This window comes from Petaurus breviceps, unplaced genomic scaffold (genome assembly GCF_028583685.1).
Source record: "Petaurus breviceps papuanus isolate PSGF00001 unplaced genomic scaffold, PetGlider_PUasm1.0 90845, whole genome shotgun sequence".
NCBI lineage: Eukaryota > Metazoa > Chordata > Mammalia > Diprotodontia > Petauridae > Petaurus > Petaurus breviceps.
Genome location: NW_027187359.1, coordinates 11232082 through 11250546, shown reverse-complemented (window position 1 = coordinate 11250546; position 18465 = coordinate 11232082). Strand labels below are relative to the sequence as shown.

The window sequence follows — 18465 nt, the reverse complement described above, 5'->3', positions numbered from 1 at the left end:
CAAAGCAACCATGGCACCGCCCATAAACCCCTCCCCCTCCCCCATCACAGGCCCTTGTCATTTTTCACCAGGACACTGCAGTAGCCTCCTCACTGGTCTTCCTTCCTGACATCTTTTGTCTCTACAATCCATTTTTCCACATGTCTGACAAAGTGATTTTCCTCTCTGGCCACCATTCCTGTACGTGTATTGTCTTCCTTTATTAAAATGTAAGCTTCTTGAAGAAAGGTGCTGCTTAACAAATGATCATTCATTCCCTCCCTCCCTCCCTCCTTCCCTTCCTTCCTTCCTTCCTTCCTTCCTTCCTTCATTCTTTCCTTCCTGATATTCCATTTCCAGCTTTGTATTGGCTTACACGCCCCATACCAGGCATGCAATCCTTCCTCACCTCTGCCTCATAGAGTCTATGGTTTTCTTCAAAGCTAAGCTCAATTGTATATGTGAAATTATGTAAAACATTTCCATATTAGCCATAATCACACAAAAAAGCAAAACAAAACAATAAGTAAGAAAATTATACTTCAATTTGCACTCAGAGTTCATCAGCTCTCTATCTGAGGATGGATAGCATTTTTTCATCATGAGTCCCTTGGAATTGTCTTGGATCATTATATTGATCTGAGTAGCCTAGTCTTTCATAGTTGGTCATCATTAAACATTGCTGATACTATGCACAACAATCTCCCAGCTCTTTTCACTTCACTTTGCATGAGTTCATATAGGTCTTGCCATGGAGTGTTTTTCCCTAAAATCACCCCTCCCCCCATCTAAAAATATTTATTTATTTTAATTTTAAACATTCACTTTTATAGCTCCTCATTTCTTATAGCACAGTAGCACAATATCACAATCATATGCCATAACTTGTTTAGCCATCTCTCAATTAATAAGCATCCCTTCAATTTCCAATTCTTTGCCACCACAGAGCTGCAATAATTCTTGTATATATGCATCCTTTTCCTGATAGACTTGGTAGTGGTATTGCTGAATCAAAGAGTATGCACAGGGGTGGCTAGGTGGTGCAGTGAATAGAGCACCAGCCCTGGAGTCAGGAGGACCTGAGTTCAAACATGGCCTCAGACACTTAACACTTACTAGCTGTGTGACCTTGGGCAAATCACTTAACCCCAATCGCCCTCCATAAAGCAAATAAATAAATTAGTGAGTGAATAAAGAGTATGCACAGTTTTATAGCCCTTTAGGCATAATTCCAAATTGTTCTCCAAAATGATTGGACTAATTTGTAACTACATGAACAGTTTATTAATGTGCCTATTTTCCCTTATCCCCACCAGCATTATTGTTGCTAATAAGTGTTAGATAGTACCTCAGAATTGTTTTAATTTGCATTTCTCTAATCAATAGTAATTTAGAGCATTTTTAATATGATTATATAGAACTTTGATTTCTTCTTCTGAAAACTGCCTCTTCATATCCTTCAAACCATTTATCAATTGGGGAATTTTTCTTATTTTTCTAAATTTGACTCAGTTATCCATATATTTGAGACATGAGACCTTTATCAGAGACATTTTCCCTTAATTTTTTTTAATATTACTTAATTGTGTCTATGGTACCTTTTAGCAAAATGTAGTTTCCCTAATTATCTCTTTTAATCAGATCTGTTCTTGCTTTTGCTTTGTCTGAGATCATGATTGCTACCCCTGCCTTTTTAAACTTCAGCTGAAGCATAATAGATTCCACTCTAACCCTTTATTTTAACTCTGTGTCTTTCTGTTTCAAGTGTGTGTCTTGTAAACAACATATTATTGGATTCTAATTTCTAATCCATTCTGCTGTCCAGTTCCATTTTATGACTGAACTCATCCTATTCACATTCACAGTTAGGATGATTAACTGTGTATTTCCTTCCATCCTATCTGCTTATGTTTAACCTTTTCTCTCTTTCTTTTGCTTCTGACCACTGCCTCTCTTAATCTACCATCCTTTTCATCATTCCCTCACCCCCATATCCCTTATCTCTTTCCATTCATATTTCCCTATGGAAATATGGGTAAGATAGATTTCTATATAACACATATAAGTATACACATTATGTATACACATATGTGTATACACATTACATATACATATTTATGTACGTATGTGTATTCTTCCCTCTTTGAAACAATTCTGATGAGTGAATTTCAAGCATTACCTATCACCTCCCCCCCTTTCCTCTCTACTATAAAAGCTCATCCTTGTATACATTTTTATGTGAGAAAAATTTCCCAATTTTACTTCTCTCTAGTGTATCCCTCTTCTCATCCCTTTAATTTTTTAGATCATCCCAATATAATTGACTCATACCTGTGCCCTCTGTCTATGTAGATTCTTTTCTAACTACCCTAGTAGTGATAAAAGTTTTCAGGAGTTATGTATACTATCTTCCTATCTAGGAATGCAAAAAGTTTAACTATATCGACTCCTTTATGGTTATTTGTTAGTGTCTACCTTTTTATGCTGTTTTTGAGTCCTTTATGTTTGCATATCACATCTTTTATTCAGCTCTGGTCTTTGGACCAGGGATGCTTGAAAGTTCTTCATTTCATTAAATATCAATTTTCTCTCCTGAAAAATTATACTCAGTTTTACTGGCTAAGTTATTCCTGTTTGCAATCCTAGCTCATTTGCCTTCTGGAATATCATATTCCAAGCCTTCCACTCCTTTAATGTGGGAGTTGGTTATTGTGTGATCCTGACTGAGGCTCCATGATATTTGAATTGTTTTTTTCTTTCTACTTGCAATATCCTTCTTTACCTGAGGGGTCTGAGATTTGGCTATGCTATTCCTGGAAGTTTTAATTTTGGGATCTTTTCTAGGAGATAATTGTTGAATTCTTTCAATTTCCACTTTATCTTGAGGTGTTCTAGGCTATCAGGGTAGTTTTCCTTGATAATTTCTTGAAAGATGATATCTAGGCTTTTATTTTATTCATGACTTCAATCTATTTCCTACGTCAGTTATTTTTCTGATGAGATATTTCTCATTTCCTTCTATTTTTTTTATTCTTTGTTTTCTTGTTTCTTGATATCGCCATAATCATTAACTTCCACTTACCTAGTTCTAAGTTTCAAGGAATCATTTTCTTCAGTGAGCTTTTGTACCTTTTTTTCCATTCAGACAATTATGCTTTTTTAAAGAATTCTTCTCTTGGTAAATTTTTGTGCATCTTTTACCACTAGGCCAATTCTGTTTTTTAAGGTGTTATTATTATGCTTTGTATTTTTGTACCTTTTTTTTTTTTTACCAAACTGCTTATTATATTTTCATAATTTTCTTGAATCACTCTCATTTCTTTTCCTCATTTTTCCTCTACCACACTTATCTCTTTTTAAAGATATTTAAAAAGATCTCTTTTTAAAGAGATACCACACTTATCTCTTTGAAATTTATGTTAAAATAGCATTTTGCTCACCTGGGGATGGGGAGGCAATTTCCCAAGCTTCAGGCTTTTTGATACTGCTGTTTCTGGAGCTCATTTAGGATTTTCAGTGCTTCCAAAGTGTTGTGATCCAGGAGAGGTGTAGTCACTGCTCTCCTGGTCTGTGCTCTGGGCTTTACCCAGGAAAGACCCCTGCTCTCTTGTACCTACCTGGCCCTAGAACTCTGTCCAGGTCCCCTGCTCTCCTACAGCCACAAGTGCTAGTGCTCCTCTCTGCCTTGAAGCTACAACCAAGGCCCCTACTCTCTTAAGAATGACCACAGGTACTAGTGATCCTCTCTGTCTTGGAACTGTGACTCAGAACTAGGGATGAGCAATAGAGTTGCCAATCAGTGCCAGCTGTACTTGGTGTCAGCCAAAGATCCTCTATTATATCTTTCTGACCAGAGGTCCAATCTGCTTACTGCCTCTGGACCAAGAGCTCACAAAACTGCATTTGCTGCTCCTCCTGGGCTGTCATGGCAGCCTCCAAGGCCCACAGCTGGTGCTTCTGCTGCATTCTGGGCCAGCCCTGGGGCCAGAGATCTCTCTTTCCAACTTCCTACATTGTCTCAGGCTGGAAAATTCCTCATTCTGACCTTTTATTGACTCTGCTGCTCCAGAATTTGATTTGAGGAATTATTTTAAAGTTGCTTGGAGGGGAATGTTGGTAGAGTTCAGCTGGCTTGCTGCCTGTACTCTCATCTTGACTCCATTGAATTTCTTCTTTGATCAAGATTTCTATAATGTTCTCACAGATAAGATGGAAGAACATGAACTGGGTGAAAAAAAAATATGGATTGAAAGCTTCAGTGACAAGATACCCAAAAGAATGGTGCCTGTCAATCTGGAGGGAGGACTATAATCAGTGCAATGCCCCAGATATCTGTTCTTGACCTTTTTTTCTTTTTTTGCCTTTTCTTTTTTAAATCAGTGATTAGATAAATCATAGACAGTGTACTTAAAAAAAAATGTGGATTTTGCAAATTGAAGCAAGGTGGCTAAGACACTAAATAACAGAATTGAGATCCAAAAAATTCTTCAAACTGACTGAACAATGCACTGAATCTATTAAAATGAAATTTAGGGGGAGTAAACAAAAACCCTATACTTCAGACCAAATATAAGCAATAGAAATAGAATGAGAAGGGGCAGGGTGTTCTCATATACCCATTTCCCTTCAAAATATCTTGGGATTCTAGTGGACTGCAAGCTCAATATGAATCAACGTTACAGATGTCAGAAATGGTAATTCAGATATAGGCTGCACTGACAGAAGGGTGGTCATCACCCTATCATACTCTGTCTTGGTCAGACTATATGCTTTCAAAACATTAGTAGTACCAATTCTATGGCTGTTATTTGCTTCAGGGGAACTTCCATATCCAATCTCATTTTATTTCCATAGAGGAGATAGTACATTTCTATGAGTCGATAGTACAAATGTAATTATCCCTATTCTGCAGATGAAGACACTGAGGCTTAGAGAAATTAAGTGACCTTCCCAAGGTCACACAGCTGTTCACCTCCGTCATCTGCAGAAAAGGAATAATACTACTTCTCTCTGGGACTGTGGGGTGTCATGTCCATCTTCTTCTCTGTGGCTTCTAGCACGTGGTACTTTGCAGCTCCTAGCACAGATGTGGTACTTAATTTTTAAAATTGGATTTAATTAGACATCTGTAAGCCCTTATAATTGTTTCTAAAAACCATCTTCGGAGAGCACAATAATTAGTATTTTTTTCTTTTTTTTAATATACAGCTCCAAGCTCCCTGGAATCTTCTACAAAGATCCCTGCTCTCACTCCGGAGCCCTTTATCTGGAACCTAACATGGATCATGAAAGATTCTCCCCCTTTTCTCTCTCAACGTAGCCGATATGGTAAGTGAGTTTCTAAGGGATATTTTGAATAGTTAGTTATGTCAGTCTCATAATTAAGGAAAATTGAGAGTAATAGCCAGTGGAGTGGGCTTCAAATTACCATACATCTTTTAGTGCTCCTTAGGTCTTGGAGACATCCTTAGAATAGACTTGCACTTGGAAGAATTTAGAAATGGGTGAAGTTGGTCTTTGGAGTTCTCCCTCCTCCACTCACCTGTTGACATCTGTCACCATCTGGTTTGGAGATTTTAAAATCTGAGCACAAAACCTTTCTCTGCCACTGTGTGTGTGTGTGTGTGTGTGTGTGTGTGTGTGTGTAAAAGCTTAGGAAGGTCATTGAAACTTTATGGGTTTTATGTATTTTACCTAAACAATGAAGCAGTTGGATTAGAAGGACTTCTAAGGTCCCTTCCAACTGCTATTGCTTGGATTCAGTGATCTCCAGTGTATGTTAGAGCACTCACCTAGGCCCCTTCTGACCCTAAGCATCTTCTCTTTGCATTGCTGACCTCCCTCATGTAGCAATTTCCTGCCCCCTTGCCATCCTAAGGATTTGATACTGCCTATTCTTTCGCCAGAACCACCACTACCATCATCTGTTTGTTGACATTTTACTATTTCCTTCATCTTATAACTTTAGGTTCAGAGGAGCTCACGAGTTCCTCTGACAAAATAATCCTTCTTTGTAGTCATAGTAACATGCATCCATTTTAACTGTGGTCTCCTAGAGCAGTGGTATCAAATAGAGATGGGGACCATTAGGATTCCTTTGGGCTGAATATTGACTTAGTTTTAAAATGCAATGTTGTCTATGTTTTTCTGTATTTTTATTTTGGTAAATATGTTTCCCAGTTATATTTTAATTTGGTACCAGTTGCACTCAGGTGTGTCTTAGGGTATGTGTTTGACACTTTTGTTTTAGAGATATCCTCTAACCTATCAGTGATTAAAATGATCTGGATTTCAAGAGGAAGAAGAGATTGGATCTGTGAGAAGCATTTGGAAATGGGTACTTCATCCAATGTTTTATTCAAACTATAGGTCAAAGTAGTTTATTCTCTTCTTCAGGTAGAGTCAAGCCACTGTGCTAACAGCAAGCATGTTTAATTGGTGTTTGCTTCTTTATCCCTGGACTTCATCCCAACCAGAGCCATAACTAGCTGTTTGGGCACTCAGGGCAGACAGCTTGAAATATGTCTGGGGGCAAGCAGCATTAATCATGCTATCAATCAACTTTGTAATTCATGATCTAAAAATAATTCAAGATTTAAACAAATTCAGTGTGGAAGAGGGAGAATTTGCTCACTATTGCTGATTTCTACATTATAAAAATGCAGGAGCACATGAATTAATTTCTGCCTTCTATGTGAGGATGCCATTGTGTCATTCATATGGGCTCATCCTGGTTGATCACTGCTCCGATCTTGACACACCACATTAATAGTCATTGGCATTCTGGGAGCAATTGTCCAGAAGAGTTTCATAAGCTCCAAAGCATTGTTACACATCTAAAGAGCCCTACTATTCACAACTTACTCCACAGAAAGGAAAAGTGATTCTTGAGAGAGGAGCAAATTTGTAGTGGTAGCATCTTAGAAATCATACAATCCAAACTTCTACTGTACTCTATCCCCTTTTTAGAAAAAAAAAATCACCTCAGCTTTAACATTTCCACTGCTTGTGATTTTACTATCTCAATTTAATATACTGCCCCTCTAAAAGTCCTGAACCTGATTCAGGCTTACTTGCCTATGTTCCCTAACCTTTAGCTACTCATTCTTAATATTGAGAACCCACCCATTAGATCTACTTTAAAATATCCCTCTTCCCCCACTTCACATCTGAATTCTATTTATGCTCATGTATCTACACTGTGCAAGATGATAGGAAGAGAGACTGATATCTCTAGTGGGCTCCTATTGTCAACCTCATGGCTCTGAGGAAAGCCAGGGCTTGTAGACTTATTTCTAAGCTGGTCACTCATAGAAACTGCTGGGTCATGAGTTAGACTCTTACCTTCTAGTTCCCCCTCAGCTGGATGTATGACTTTGAATGAAATATTTCTCCTATGTGAGTTTGTTAAAAATCATATTATTATTACATTGTTATTAAAATGAGTCTCTTTAAAATTAAGTGTGTGTGTGTGTATAGGGATGTCAATTTAACAAAGTTGATTAAAATTATGAGGATTAATTTTAATTTAATGAGGAATGTTTCCTAATTTCATATCTAGGTCTATGAATCTATAAACTAGTCAGCTTTCTTATCCTAAGTAACACTGTTTTTTTCCCTCTCGGCAAGAGGAGAAAATCAAGGCTTCTGGTAAATGCTCTTCAAGTACTCAGGACTAACTGGTATAGTCAGTTTCACTGTTATTGTTGATTTTGTCTGGTGGTAGCTATTATCTCATCATTGCCAAGATATCTAAATATCTTGGTGATTTCAGATCTTTTTACCACATTCTTGCTCAGGAGTAACTCAGTTGGTCAGCCAGGACCACTGGAATGGCTTTTTTGGACTCACCCCAAAAGCCTAGAGGTTAAATCACTCCCTCTACAGAGCAAACCAGTGGTGAAGTTCAGGTTAGACCTCCTGCCCCCATGTTCCTCTATGATTTGATAGAGACATCAGGCAGGGTGCAGGGCTATAAATCAACACCTGTCAAGGGCTATAGAGAAGACATTTTCAGAAATGTTAATAACTTCATTAATTTCAAGACCTCAGACTTGGATGGAAGGATTTGGTCAGACTATTCCAGCCTGAAGGGGTAATTTTTCAGACAGTGATAAGTAACTAAATCTTAACAAGTAGATATAGGCACCTTAAGTGGAACATAAGTTTTTGTGGATATTGCCTACAGATACTTTTCCATGGGTTAAGCTTTTTTAGTCACACCCAAGACTGGAATGAGGAAAATGAAACTTTATCCCAGGGTTCTATCGTCTGTGAAGGACTGCTTCCTTCTCAAGAACATTCACTTTCTCCCTTCAGAAATGCTGTAACCCACCCACCCCCTCATCTATAATTCAGCTCCTGTTATATCCTCCCATACCCACATCGACCCACCCCAGCCCCCCCACAGTATACCCACACCCACACATACCTCCCAACCCCCCAGGCTCCCAACCTTCTTGGTGATGAGAGTCTAACCACCTCTTTCACTTTGTTTTTTTTTTTTCCCCAAAGTGAAAATATTCCTAGATGCAACTTTCCTACTTTCAGCCAGTGCTCTGAGGGGGTGGCAGGCCAGAATAACCCATTGAGAAAATGATGGCAGTACGTAATTCCATGAGCAGCAGATAGCCCTGTTCCTTTCTAAGCAAGATGTCAGCCCTGGATTGACTGCAGCTCCTTCCCCACCAGTGTTTTATGAGGAAAGATGAGGTGGAGAGAGGCTAATAAGATTTACTCACCCCCAGCCTGTAATTATCTGCTTGAGGAAAAAGTTTGACCTACCTTTTTGAAGGCTCTCCATATTTCTTCTAATTTACGTTGGGGCCTTTTATGTTGGAGGACATATATCCTCGTCAGTGGCATTTGGTATCGGATTCCAGCTCTTGCTTGTCTCGAGGTGTGAGTGACGGGGGGCTTCGCTAATTTCATCTCCTGGAAGCAGAGAGCAGCCCATCTCTCCCCCGGGGCTCTGATGGAGGCCAGGCCGTCTCAGAAAGTTTTTCCTTTGCATTTTTATCATCAGTTCTTGATGTCTGTAGACTTATTTATAGGCCTGTCTAAAAGACTGGGTCCCAATTGAATATCCAGATAGAAATCAGTTCCACCAGCAGCAGCAGGTGGTGAGAGATTAAGGACACTGAGTTTATTGAAAGGGAATTTTGATCACTAAGAGTTCCAGAGACAAAGAAATGGAAAGCCTGATAGCCAAAATCCCCTGCCATCTGGCATTCCCTTATATTCAGCTATTCTTGTGCCCAGTAAATTCAGGTCGAACTGACCAGAGGGCAGCTAAGTATTGCAGTGGTTAGAGCACTAGCCCTGGAGTCAGGAAGATTCATCTTCCTGGGTTCAAATCTGGCCTCAAACACGTATTAGCTGTGTGACCCTGGTCAAGTCACTTAACTCTGCTCCAGTTTCCTCATCTGTAAAATGAACTGGAGAAGGAAATGGCAAACCACTCCATTATCTTTGCCAAGAAAACCCCTAATGGCGTGACCAAGAGTTGGATGTGACTGAAAAAACAATTGAACACAAACTGACCAAAACTAATGAGGTGAATTGCTTGCATGGAATGTTCAAGATCCTGAGCCCAGTTTGAACTGACTGATGCAGGCTGAATCCCAGGACCTTGGACATCCATTGCAGTCTTCCTCCTTTGTAAAATGAGGAGCTTGCATGAGATGATTGCCAGCTCTAGCATTCTATGGTCTCTAGCATTCTAAGACTTCTTGGCTCCTGAGGGGGGCCATACCTAGAGGCAGCAAGTGGGAAGAGCACATTAGGTCCAGAGTGAGAGGCCCTAGGCTCTCATTCCCGATCTAACACTGCCTAAGTAACCCTGGGAAAGTTGTTTAGCCTCTAGTTCTTCATTCACACAATGAGGAGCTTGGACTAGGTGACCCCCTAAGGTCCTTCTTAGTTCCAGGATGCGGTGAACTTAACATAAGGAAATTAGCTTTCTCCCTATGCCTAAGGTACAGGATGCCTAGTTTTTACGTAATTCTCTCTGACACACAACAGCATCTCCTTGTCCCCCTCATACTGCTGACTATTCCAGGATAACTTTCTATTTCAACTAATTATTCTTGCTAACTAGGTGTGCTGGGAAGCCCGGCATAGCGGATAGAAAGTTGGCCTCAATGCCAGGAAGACCAGAGTCCAAGTTTTGCCTCTAACACATACTAACTGGTATGACTCTGGACAAGTCACTTTCTGCTTCAGTCCCCCAGAGACTTTCTAAGACTGTCATTTGCAAAGAAGGTATACATCTGCTAGGATTCTCTTTACTTGTGGCTCTGCACACCAATGATATGAAGGTCTGCTATACAGCAAAATAAATCTACATGCTAACTAAGCTCCCTATTAATGACTGGGAATTTCTTGTTTTTGTTCAGTTGTAACCAACTCTTCATGACCCCATTTAGGGACTTTTTGGTCAAGAAACTCCCTGGAGTGGTTTGCCATTTTCTTCTCTAGCTTATTCTACAATGAGGAAACTGAAGCAAACAATTAAATGACTTGCCCATGGTCACACAGCTAGAAAGTATCTGAGACTAAAATTGAACTCTGGTCCTCCTAACTCCATGCCCAGTGCTCTATCCACTGTGCCACCTACCTGCCCCAGGGATTTTCTTAGTCAACAGGAATTTATTAGGCACATATTTGCCCAACACCGTGTTAGGTGCCAGAGATATAGAGAAAGGCAAGAATATGATTTATGCTTTGAAGCAACTCACATTCTAACAGGAAAATAATGTGCAAATAACCTTGTACACATGACACCAGGGGTGTCAAACAAGTAGAAATGGGCCCAATACTCTTTACATAAGGACTCCAGTGGGCTGCACATGGACAGTTTTTAAATGTGATGTTGTCTATGCTTTATAGCATTTTTATTTGGTTAAATATTTCCCAATTCTATTTTAATCTGGTTCTTGCCACACTTGGGAGGGTTGTAGGCCTCAGGGCCACCTGTTTGACTCCTCTGTAGAAGATATGTACTGTATAAATTAAAGGTAATTTTAGAGGGAAGGGACTAGAGGTGTGTGGGCAGGGAGCCAGAGAAGTCCTCCTGCACAGGCCAGGACTTGAGGTGAGCATGGAAGGAAGCCAGAGAAGCTGGGAGTTAGAGGTAAGGAAGGAGAGTATTCCAGGAATGGGGGTATGAGCATGGGAAGCAGCTACTTCACATGCACCAAGTCTAGAGATTCAACATCTGGTGAGAACAGCAAGTGGACCATCATGATTGGTCAGTAGCCTACATGGAGGGGAGCCCGATACAAGACCAGGAAGGTAGGCAGGGGTCAGGTTATGAAGGCTTCAAACGCCAAGCAGAGGATTTTCTATTTGTTTCTGGAAGAAACAAGGAGCCATTGGGGTTTATTGAGTAGGGGGAACAGCACTGTCAGACCTGAGAAATATTCCCTTGTCAGCTGAAGGGAGGGTGTATCAGAGTGGGAGAGAATTGAGTCAAGGAGACCAGTTAGAAGGCTACTGAGTTCGTCTAGGCTAGGGCTTCTTAAACTTTTTCCACTCAAGACACCTTCAGTGCTTCTTAAACCCCCACATGGGGTCTTGGCCCACAGATTAAGAAGTGCTAGACTCTAGGCAAGAGATGATGAGAACCCTTAAACTGTAGTGGAAAGATGGATCCATCTAAAAAGAGATGCCATGAAGGTAAAAATGCCCAGATTTGACAACAGATTTGATACGTGAGGTGACTGCCAATGAGTGTTGTGCTGTTTAAGGAATGCATGTGCTCCATTTTTATGCCCTCTATATGTTGCTGCTCTGGGGCAAAGCCCTAGTCATCTCACCTTAGTTGCAGCTGTGTTGAGATAGTTCTTATTGGCTACTTAATGAAACTTCTATTAAAACTTCTGCTTTCAGGTCTATAGGGACCCATGCAATTTCATGATTATTGCTTTAGAAGAAGAAGAAAAATTAGTAAATTAGTTTTTTTAATTACTTCCCCCTGTCCTGTTAATGTATCAATATATTTGACAGAAAAGTCAAATTTATAGATAGCTAGATAGATAGTAATAATTTTAAAAACCAATCATGAAACCAAGAAGGGGAAACAAAAAAGGCCTCCAATCCCCTATGGTATTGGCATCACTGTCTCTGGCAAAGAGAAGGTTTGATCACAGTTCTAAAATTATACATTAATATGCCTGGCAGTAATCACCATCTCTACTCTCAGGAGCCAGGCTTCAAAGTGAAGTGGCTTCCTTCTCCTTTGTGTGTGCCTCATCAGGGCCAAAAAAAAGTCCTCATCACCTGCTCTGCCAGGAGACTTTCTTGGCTCCCTTTACATTCTGTTCTTAGCCTTGTTCTAATGAGCCATGTGATAGTATTCTTTCCTCGCCCCTGACTCAGTGAGTTGGTCAATGTCACACAGCTGGAAAGGTTCTGAGGTCTTTCTGACTCCCAGACTCTATGTCCCACTGTCTCTAAGAAACTAACAACAAAATCAGAGTAGGACTCTGAAGAGTGAGGGAACTCTTGCAGGTCTTTTTGCAAGATGAGGTCCCCTACTGCAGTAGGACCTCATAAAAACATAAGAGAGGGAAGGGAATAAGCATTTATTAAGCACCTGCTATGTACCAGAGACTGTGCTAAGCATTTTACAAATCCTATCTCATTTTGGTCTTGTAACATGGTGACCAGAGATTTAGTGCTGGAAGGGACCTTAGAATCCAGTCCTGTTATTTTACAGTTGTGGAAAATGAAGCCTAGAGAGGTTAAATTACTTGCCAAGGGTCACAGAGCTAGTATCAGAGATAGCATTTGAAACTAGATCCTTAACTCTAAATCCAGTACACTTTCTACTGCATTGTGCTGCTGTCTCCACTTGTGGGCTTTCCACCTGATCCAGTTTGTCCTCCAGACACTCCCATCTGTTCCTTCTCAAATGGGCTTTTCTCTAAGTTAATGAAGAGCTGATCTTACCATAGTTTTTCAAAATGGCTTAGACCAATTAGAATTCTGGTAGGATCCCAGGAGTAAAAGAGAATATCGTTGGGGCAACTAGGTGGTGCAGTGAAGAGAGCACCGGCCCTGGAGTCAGGAGAACCTAAGTTCAAATCTGGCCTCAGACACTTAACACTTACTAGTATGTGACTTCGGGCAAGTCACTTAATCCCAATTGCCCTGCCCTCCCCCCTCCAAAAAGTAAAAGAGAGAGAGAGAGAGAGAGAGAGAGAGAGAGAGAGAGAGAGAGAGAGAGAGAGAGAGAGAGAGAGAGAGAGAATATCATTGAGACAAGGCCCTACTTCCTGGTCTACAGAGGTTGTTTTACTTTCAGCTTTCCAAGGGGGAATAAAAGCATTTTTGTGACTCAGTGTTTCAAAGCTACATGAATTTGGCATTTCAAGACCCTCTGAAAAGCTGAGGGGGCATGGACATGTTTTCTAAATCAGACCATAGGAAGAGGGTTGATCTCCTGTACTACTGTCCTTATTGCTTGTGCGAATTGCCTCTGCACTGGGATGGCACAGGGTCTCTAGAGTATTGTCTATGTCTGAGTCAACAATGAGTCCATAAAGTCCTGGGGGACCCCTGAGTCCACTATAGTAAGAACCTAAAATACTCAAGGGACTGCAATTCCATTTCAAGAGTCAGAAAGAGGTGAGCTCAGGGGGAGGGGAGGAGATTAAAACATGGCCAGTCTGGATATAGTAAGTTAACAGGAGGGCTTTCTACCCTTGTGAGGAAGAATAGTTCGTAAGTGTCTCCTTGCCTTAGTGGAATTCTGGGATCAAGCAATGAGGGTAGACCATGCATAGTATCCCTTGTACCAGCACCTTAGCTTTATATCTCCCACTGGATGGGCTGGATGATCCTTGGAGGATCTGTCAAAAGATTGACTGTAACTGGCAAGAATCGATGCACACTCTTAGATATTTGAATTGATCCATGATGTCACTGATAGGGGCATTCACTCCAGTGACATAGATTCCAGTGGTGTCAAACCCAAATAGAAATGAATCCCTGCAGGCTGCATATTGACTTAGAAAACCATAAATTAACATTATCTATTTTTTGTTGTAATTTACTTATTTTGCTAAACATTTCCCAGTTACTTTTTAATCTGGTTTAGCTGTACTCCATGTGGCCCAAGAGAGTTCAACACTAGTTCTAAATAGATCACGCTCAGAGAATGTCTTCTCATCCAACCAGATTTTTGTCTATATCCTCTCATAAATGCTCCAAAAGGGGGTCTCTCTAATATTCTGTGGAGATTCCTCTGAAGACCTTGCCCTTGTTTTGATATCAGTGGTGCACGTGGGCAGTAAGTGCATCTGTTCATTATCTTTTGTTTTCACACCATGGTTCGCCCACCTCTTTCCAGTCATATACCTCCCTGATGATATCTTTACTTTCCCATTGCAGCTCTTTGTTGATATTTTTCTACCTACTCACACCAATCATGTGTCACTTCATTGCCTTTTGGATGACCCATAACTTTAATTTGTCAGAGTGTGGTATTCTGCGTATTTTAGTCATACAACATCACTATAAGAAGGTTGACCTTAAAAACATGAGCCTTTGTTCCAAAGAGAGGCCCGTTGGCATTGCAAGAACTGTGAAATTTCTCCAAAACAATCCATCCCTCTCCCCTCATCCTCCTGTTCAATTCAAGAACCCAGTTCCTTGCCCATGTTCCAGATCTGTTTAAGATATGGAACCTATTTAAATTTAAGTTGACCTATTTGGGAAAACCCAAATGGATGCAAAGTGCCTGCTTCATGGCTATGATATTTCAGATATGTCCAAGATACGGAATGTGGACAGTGTGTACTATGGCAATATAGATTGGAGATGCCCATCCAACCACATAGCATATCTAGGAAGCAAGTATTTTGTATCCATTTGGTTTTTCCTGAGTACGCTAATTAAGTAGAACTCTTGAAGGATTCTGAATGACATTTAGGAAATTCTGCAGCATCCTCAGGTACAATGCAATCAGAATCATGCCAACTGCCAATGGGGATATCTGAATGACCTCACTTTCTACAGAAAATGACTATTCCATTTGGACTGTACTAAACTTCCAGGATATAGGCCAACACCTTTGGCTAACATTTATCTACCTATTTGATGCCTTGCTTGATTTCAATAACCATAGAATTACTGAACAAATGTATTTCTTTAAGGCAGGGGTTCTTAACCTTTTTTGTGTCATAGCCCCATTTAACAGCCTATTGAAGCCTGTTGACCCTGTCTCAGAATAATGTTTTTAAGTGCAAAATATAAAATGAATATGATTACAGAGAAACCAATTCTAGTGAAAAAGTTATAAAAATATAAAAAATAAAAACTTTACACAGACCAAATTCAGAACCTTTGTGGTCATTATATCTTTCAAGGAATCTCATTGGGTGAGGGGAACCTTTCAGGTGGTATTTTGCTCTATTCAGTTCAATGCTTTTCATAGTCAACACCCACGATGTGCAATGGGATCTTATTTTCTCTGCACCTTTCAGTCAGTTGTGAGACTTTAAAGAAGGAAGGAAATAGCTATGTATTTGTTGTTCAGCTGTGTCCAAGTCTTTGTGACCCCGTGGACCACAGCACACCAGGCCCTTCTGTCCTCCACTATCTCCCAAAGTCTCTCCAAGCTCATATCTGCGGTTTCCATGACACTGCCTGTCCATCTCGTCCTCTGCCATCCTCTTCTCCTTGTGCCTTCGATTCTTCTCAACATCGGGATCTTTTCCAATGAGTCCAATCTTATCATTATTTCAGCTTCAGCTTCAGTATTTGGCCTTCCAGTGAATAGCCTGAATTAATTATTGACTGATTTGATCTCCTTGCTCTCCATGGGACTCTCAAAAGTCTTCTCCAGCACCATAATTCAAAAAATGGTGATTCTGTGGTACTTAGATTTTCCTCATAGTCTAACTTTCACAGCCAGGTATCGCTACTGGAAAAACTATAGCTTTGGCAATACAGGAACAAGGTGATATCTTTGCCTTTTAGATTTGCCATAGCTGTTCTTCTACGGAGCAAGCATCTTTTAATTTCATGGCTACGGTTACCATCTGTAGCGATCTTTCAGCCTAAGTATATAAAATCTGACACTGCTTCCATTTTTTTCTTCCTCTATTTGCCAGGAAGTGATAGGGCCAGTTGCCATGATCTTAGTTGGTTTTTTAATGTTGTTTCAAGTCAGTTTTTACACTTTTTTCTTTCACCCTCATCAATAGGCTTCTTAATTTTTCTTTACTTTCTGCTTTCAGAGTGATATTATCTGCATATCTGAAATTGTTGATATTTCTCCCAGCATCTCTAATTCCAGCTTTTTTATTCATCTAGCCTGGCATTTTGCATGATGTACTCTGCATATAAGTTAAATAATGTGACAGTGTACAGCCTTGTTGTACTCATTCCCCTATATTAAACCAATCAATTGTTCCACGTTCGGTTCTAACTGTTGCTTTTTGACCCAACTGCAGGTTCCTCAGGAGACAATTAAGATGATCCGGTACTCCCATCTCTTTGAGGACTTGCTATATTTTGCTGTGGTCCACACAGTCAAAGGCTTTAGTATAGTAAGGGAAACAGAACTCCCTTCACTTTTTCCATAATCCAGTGAATATTGGCAATTTGACCTCTTTCCCTTTTCAAAATCTAGGTTTTTCTTCTGGTAATTCTCAGTTCACGTGTTACTGAAGCCTAGCTTGTACAATCCTAAGCATAACCTTGCTGGCACGTGAAATGAGTGCAATCATTCAGTAATTTGAACATTCCTTGGCATTACCCTTTTTTAGGATTGGTACATAAACTGATCTTTTTCTAATCCAGTCGTCACTGTTGAGTTTTCCAAATTTGCTGGCATATTGAAGGCAGCGCTTTAACAGAATCATCTTTTAGAATTTTAAATTGCTCGGCTGGATTTCCATCACCTCCATTACCCTTATTGTTAGCAATCCTTCCTAAAGTCCACTTGATTTTATTCTCCAGGATGTCTGTCTCTAGATCAATAACCACTCCTTCGTGGTTATCGGTGATGTTAAGATCTTTCTTGTAGAGGTTTTCTGTATATTCTTATCACCTCTTCTTAATCTCTTCTACTTCTGTTAAATCCTTACCATTTTTGTCTTTTATAACATCCATTTTGCATGTAACCTTTTCTTAATATCTTGAATTCTCTTGAAGAGACTTCTTGTCTTTTCTATTCCATTGTTTTCTTCTATTTCTTTGCATTGCTCATTTAAGAAAACCTTCTTATCTCACCTTGCTATTCTCTGGAATTCTGCCAGGCCTGTGATAAATGCTTTACAAATCTTATCTATTTGATCCTTACAACTCTGAGAGGGAAGTGCTATTTTTATCCTTATGTTACAGCTAAGGAAACTGAATCAGACAGGTTAAGAGACTTACCTAGAGTCACACAATTAGTGTCTGAGACCATATTTGAACTGAGGTCTTCCTGACTCCAGGGCCAGCTCTCTATCCACTGTACCACCTGGCTGCTTCAGTGCTATAGAATGTTATGTGAGAAAGTCAGCCTATTTTCTCCTCATGTTTTCAAGGGTAGCCTCATTAAGTATATAGCATATTCTCATAAAAGTTTTATAGAGATGAGAAAATAGATATGTGAAACAGTTATGACTAATTGTTTCCTTGATGACCTTTGTCTAGTAATGATTTCCCACACACACATTTGTTAGCTTCTGTATCACCATCAGTCTATACTTCTGTGTCTATTTGGTCTAGCTTAATTTCTTTTTCTATTTTTTAAACAATTTCTTCATTTCCATTTCTACTTCCTCACTTATGGAGTGTTAGAGTTGAAACATGGTGGTTTCACTGACCATTGATAGAGAAAACAGTTTGTTAAAATCTTCATAATTATTTTCTATTTTCCCTTTTTTGGGGGGTAGGGGAAGTGTTGTCCTTCCTGGTCCATCTGTATGCAATATGGAGAGAATATTGGATTTGGACCAGTCTGAAGACATAGATTGTTTTTGACACTTCACCTTTCTATGACTATTTTCCCAATCCATTGGACTCAGTGACCTCTGTAGTTCCTTCCAGCTCTAAAGAGATTACACAAACATTCCCAAATGTATAAATATATGGAGGCCAAAGACCATGTCTACCTTGTGTAGCCCATCTCCTATCAGTGTGATGTGGCCCACTAAAACTGTCCCACCAGAACCAGCCATTCTGGAGTTAGTGTAGTATGATCCCTTTATTCTGGTGGAGCCAGAAAATTTACTGACTAGCCAATTTGCATATTGGAGAGATCTCTGAATTCTCTTTGAAGTCCTGGTGAAATATGTCCACATAGCCTACGACTCAAATACATCAAACACAGTAATATAGCAAGCACCTCTACCGCTGCATCTATAATATGTCTGTCTGGAGTTGCGTACATAACTCTTTAAAAAATTTAACTTTTAAAATCTTATTTTCATTGATATCCTTTTGTTTGTAATCAAACAACACTGGGAATGACTCCCATAAGAGGCT

At 39.8% G+C, this 18465-nt stretch overlaps 1 protein-coding gene across 1 annotated transcript in view; it reads left to right on the top strand.

The window, feature by feature from the left end:
* Nucleotides 1–18465, top strand: part of ALK (ALK receptor tyrosine kinase) — a 1085901-nt gene that overhangs the window by 294190 nt on the left and 773246 nt on the right. The window contains exon 2 of the mRNA XM_069072137.1: nucleotides 5188–5307. Within this exon, the coding sequence (XP_068928238.1) occupies nucleotides 5188–5307 (120 nt within the window). The remainder of the gene's footprint in view (nucleotides 1–5187; nucleotides 5308–18465) is intronic.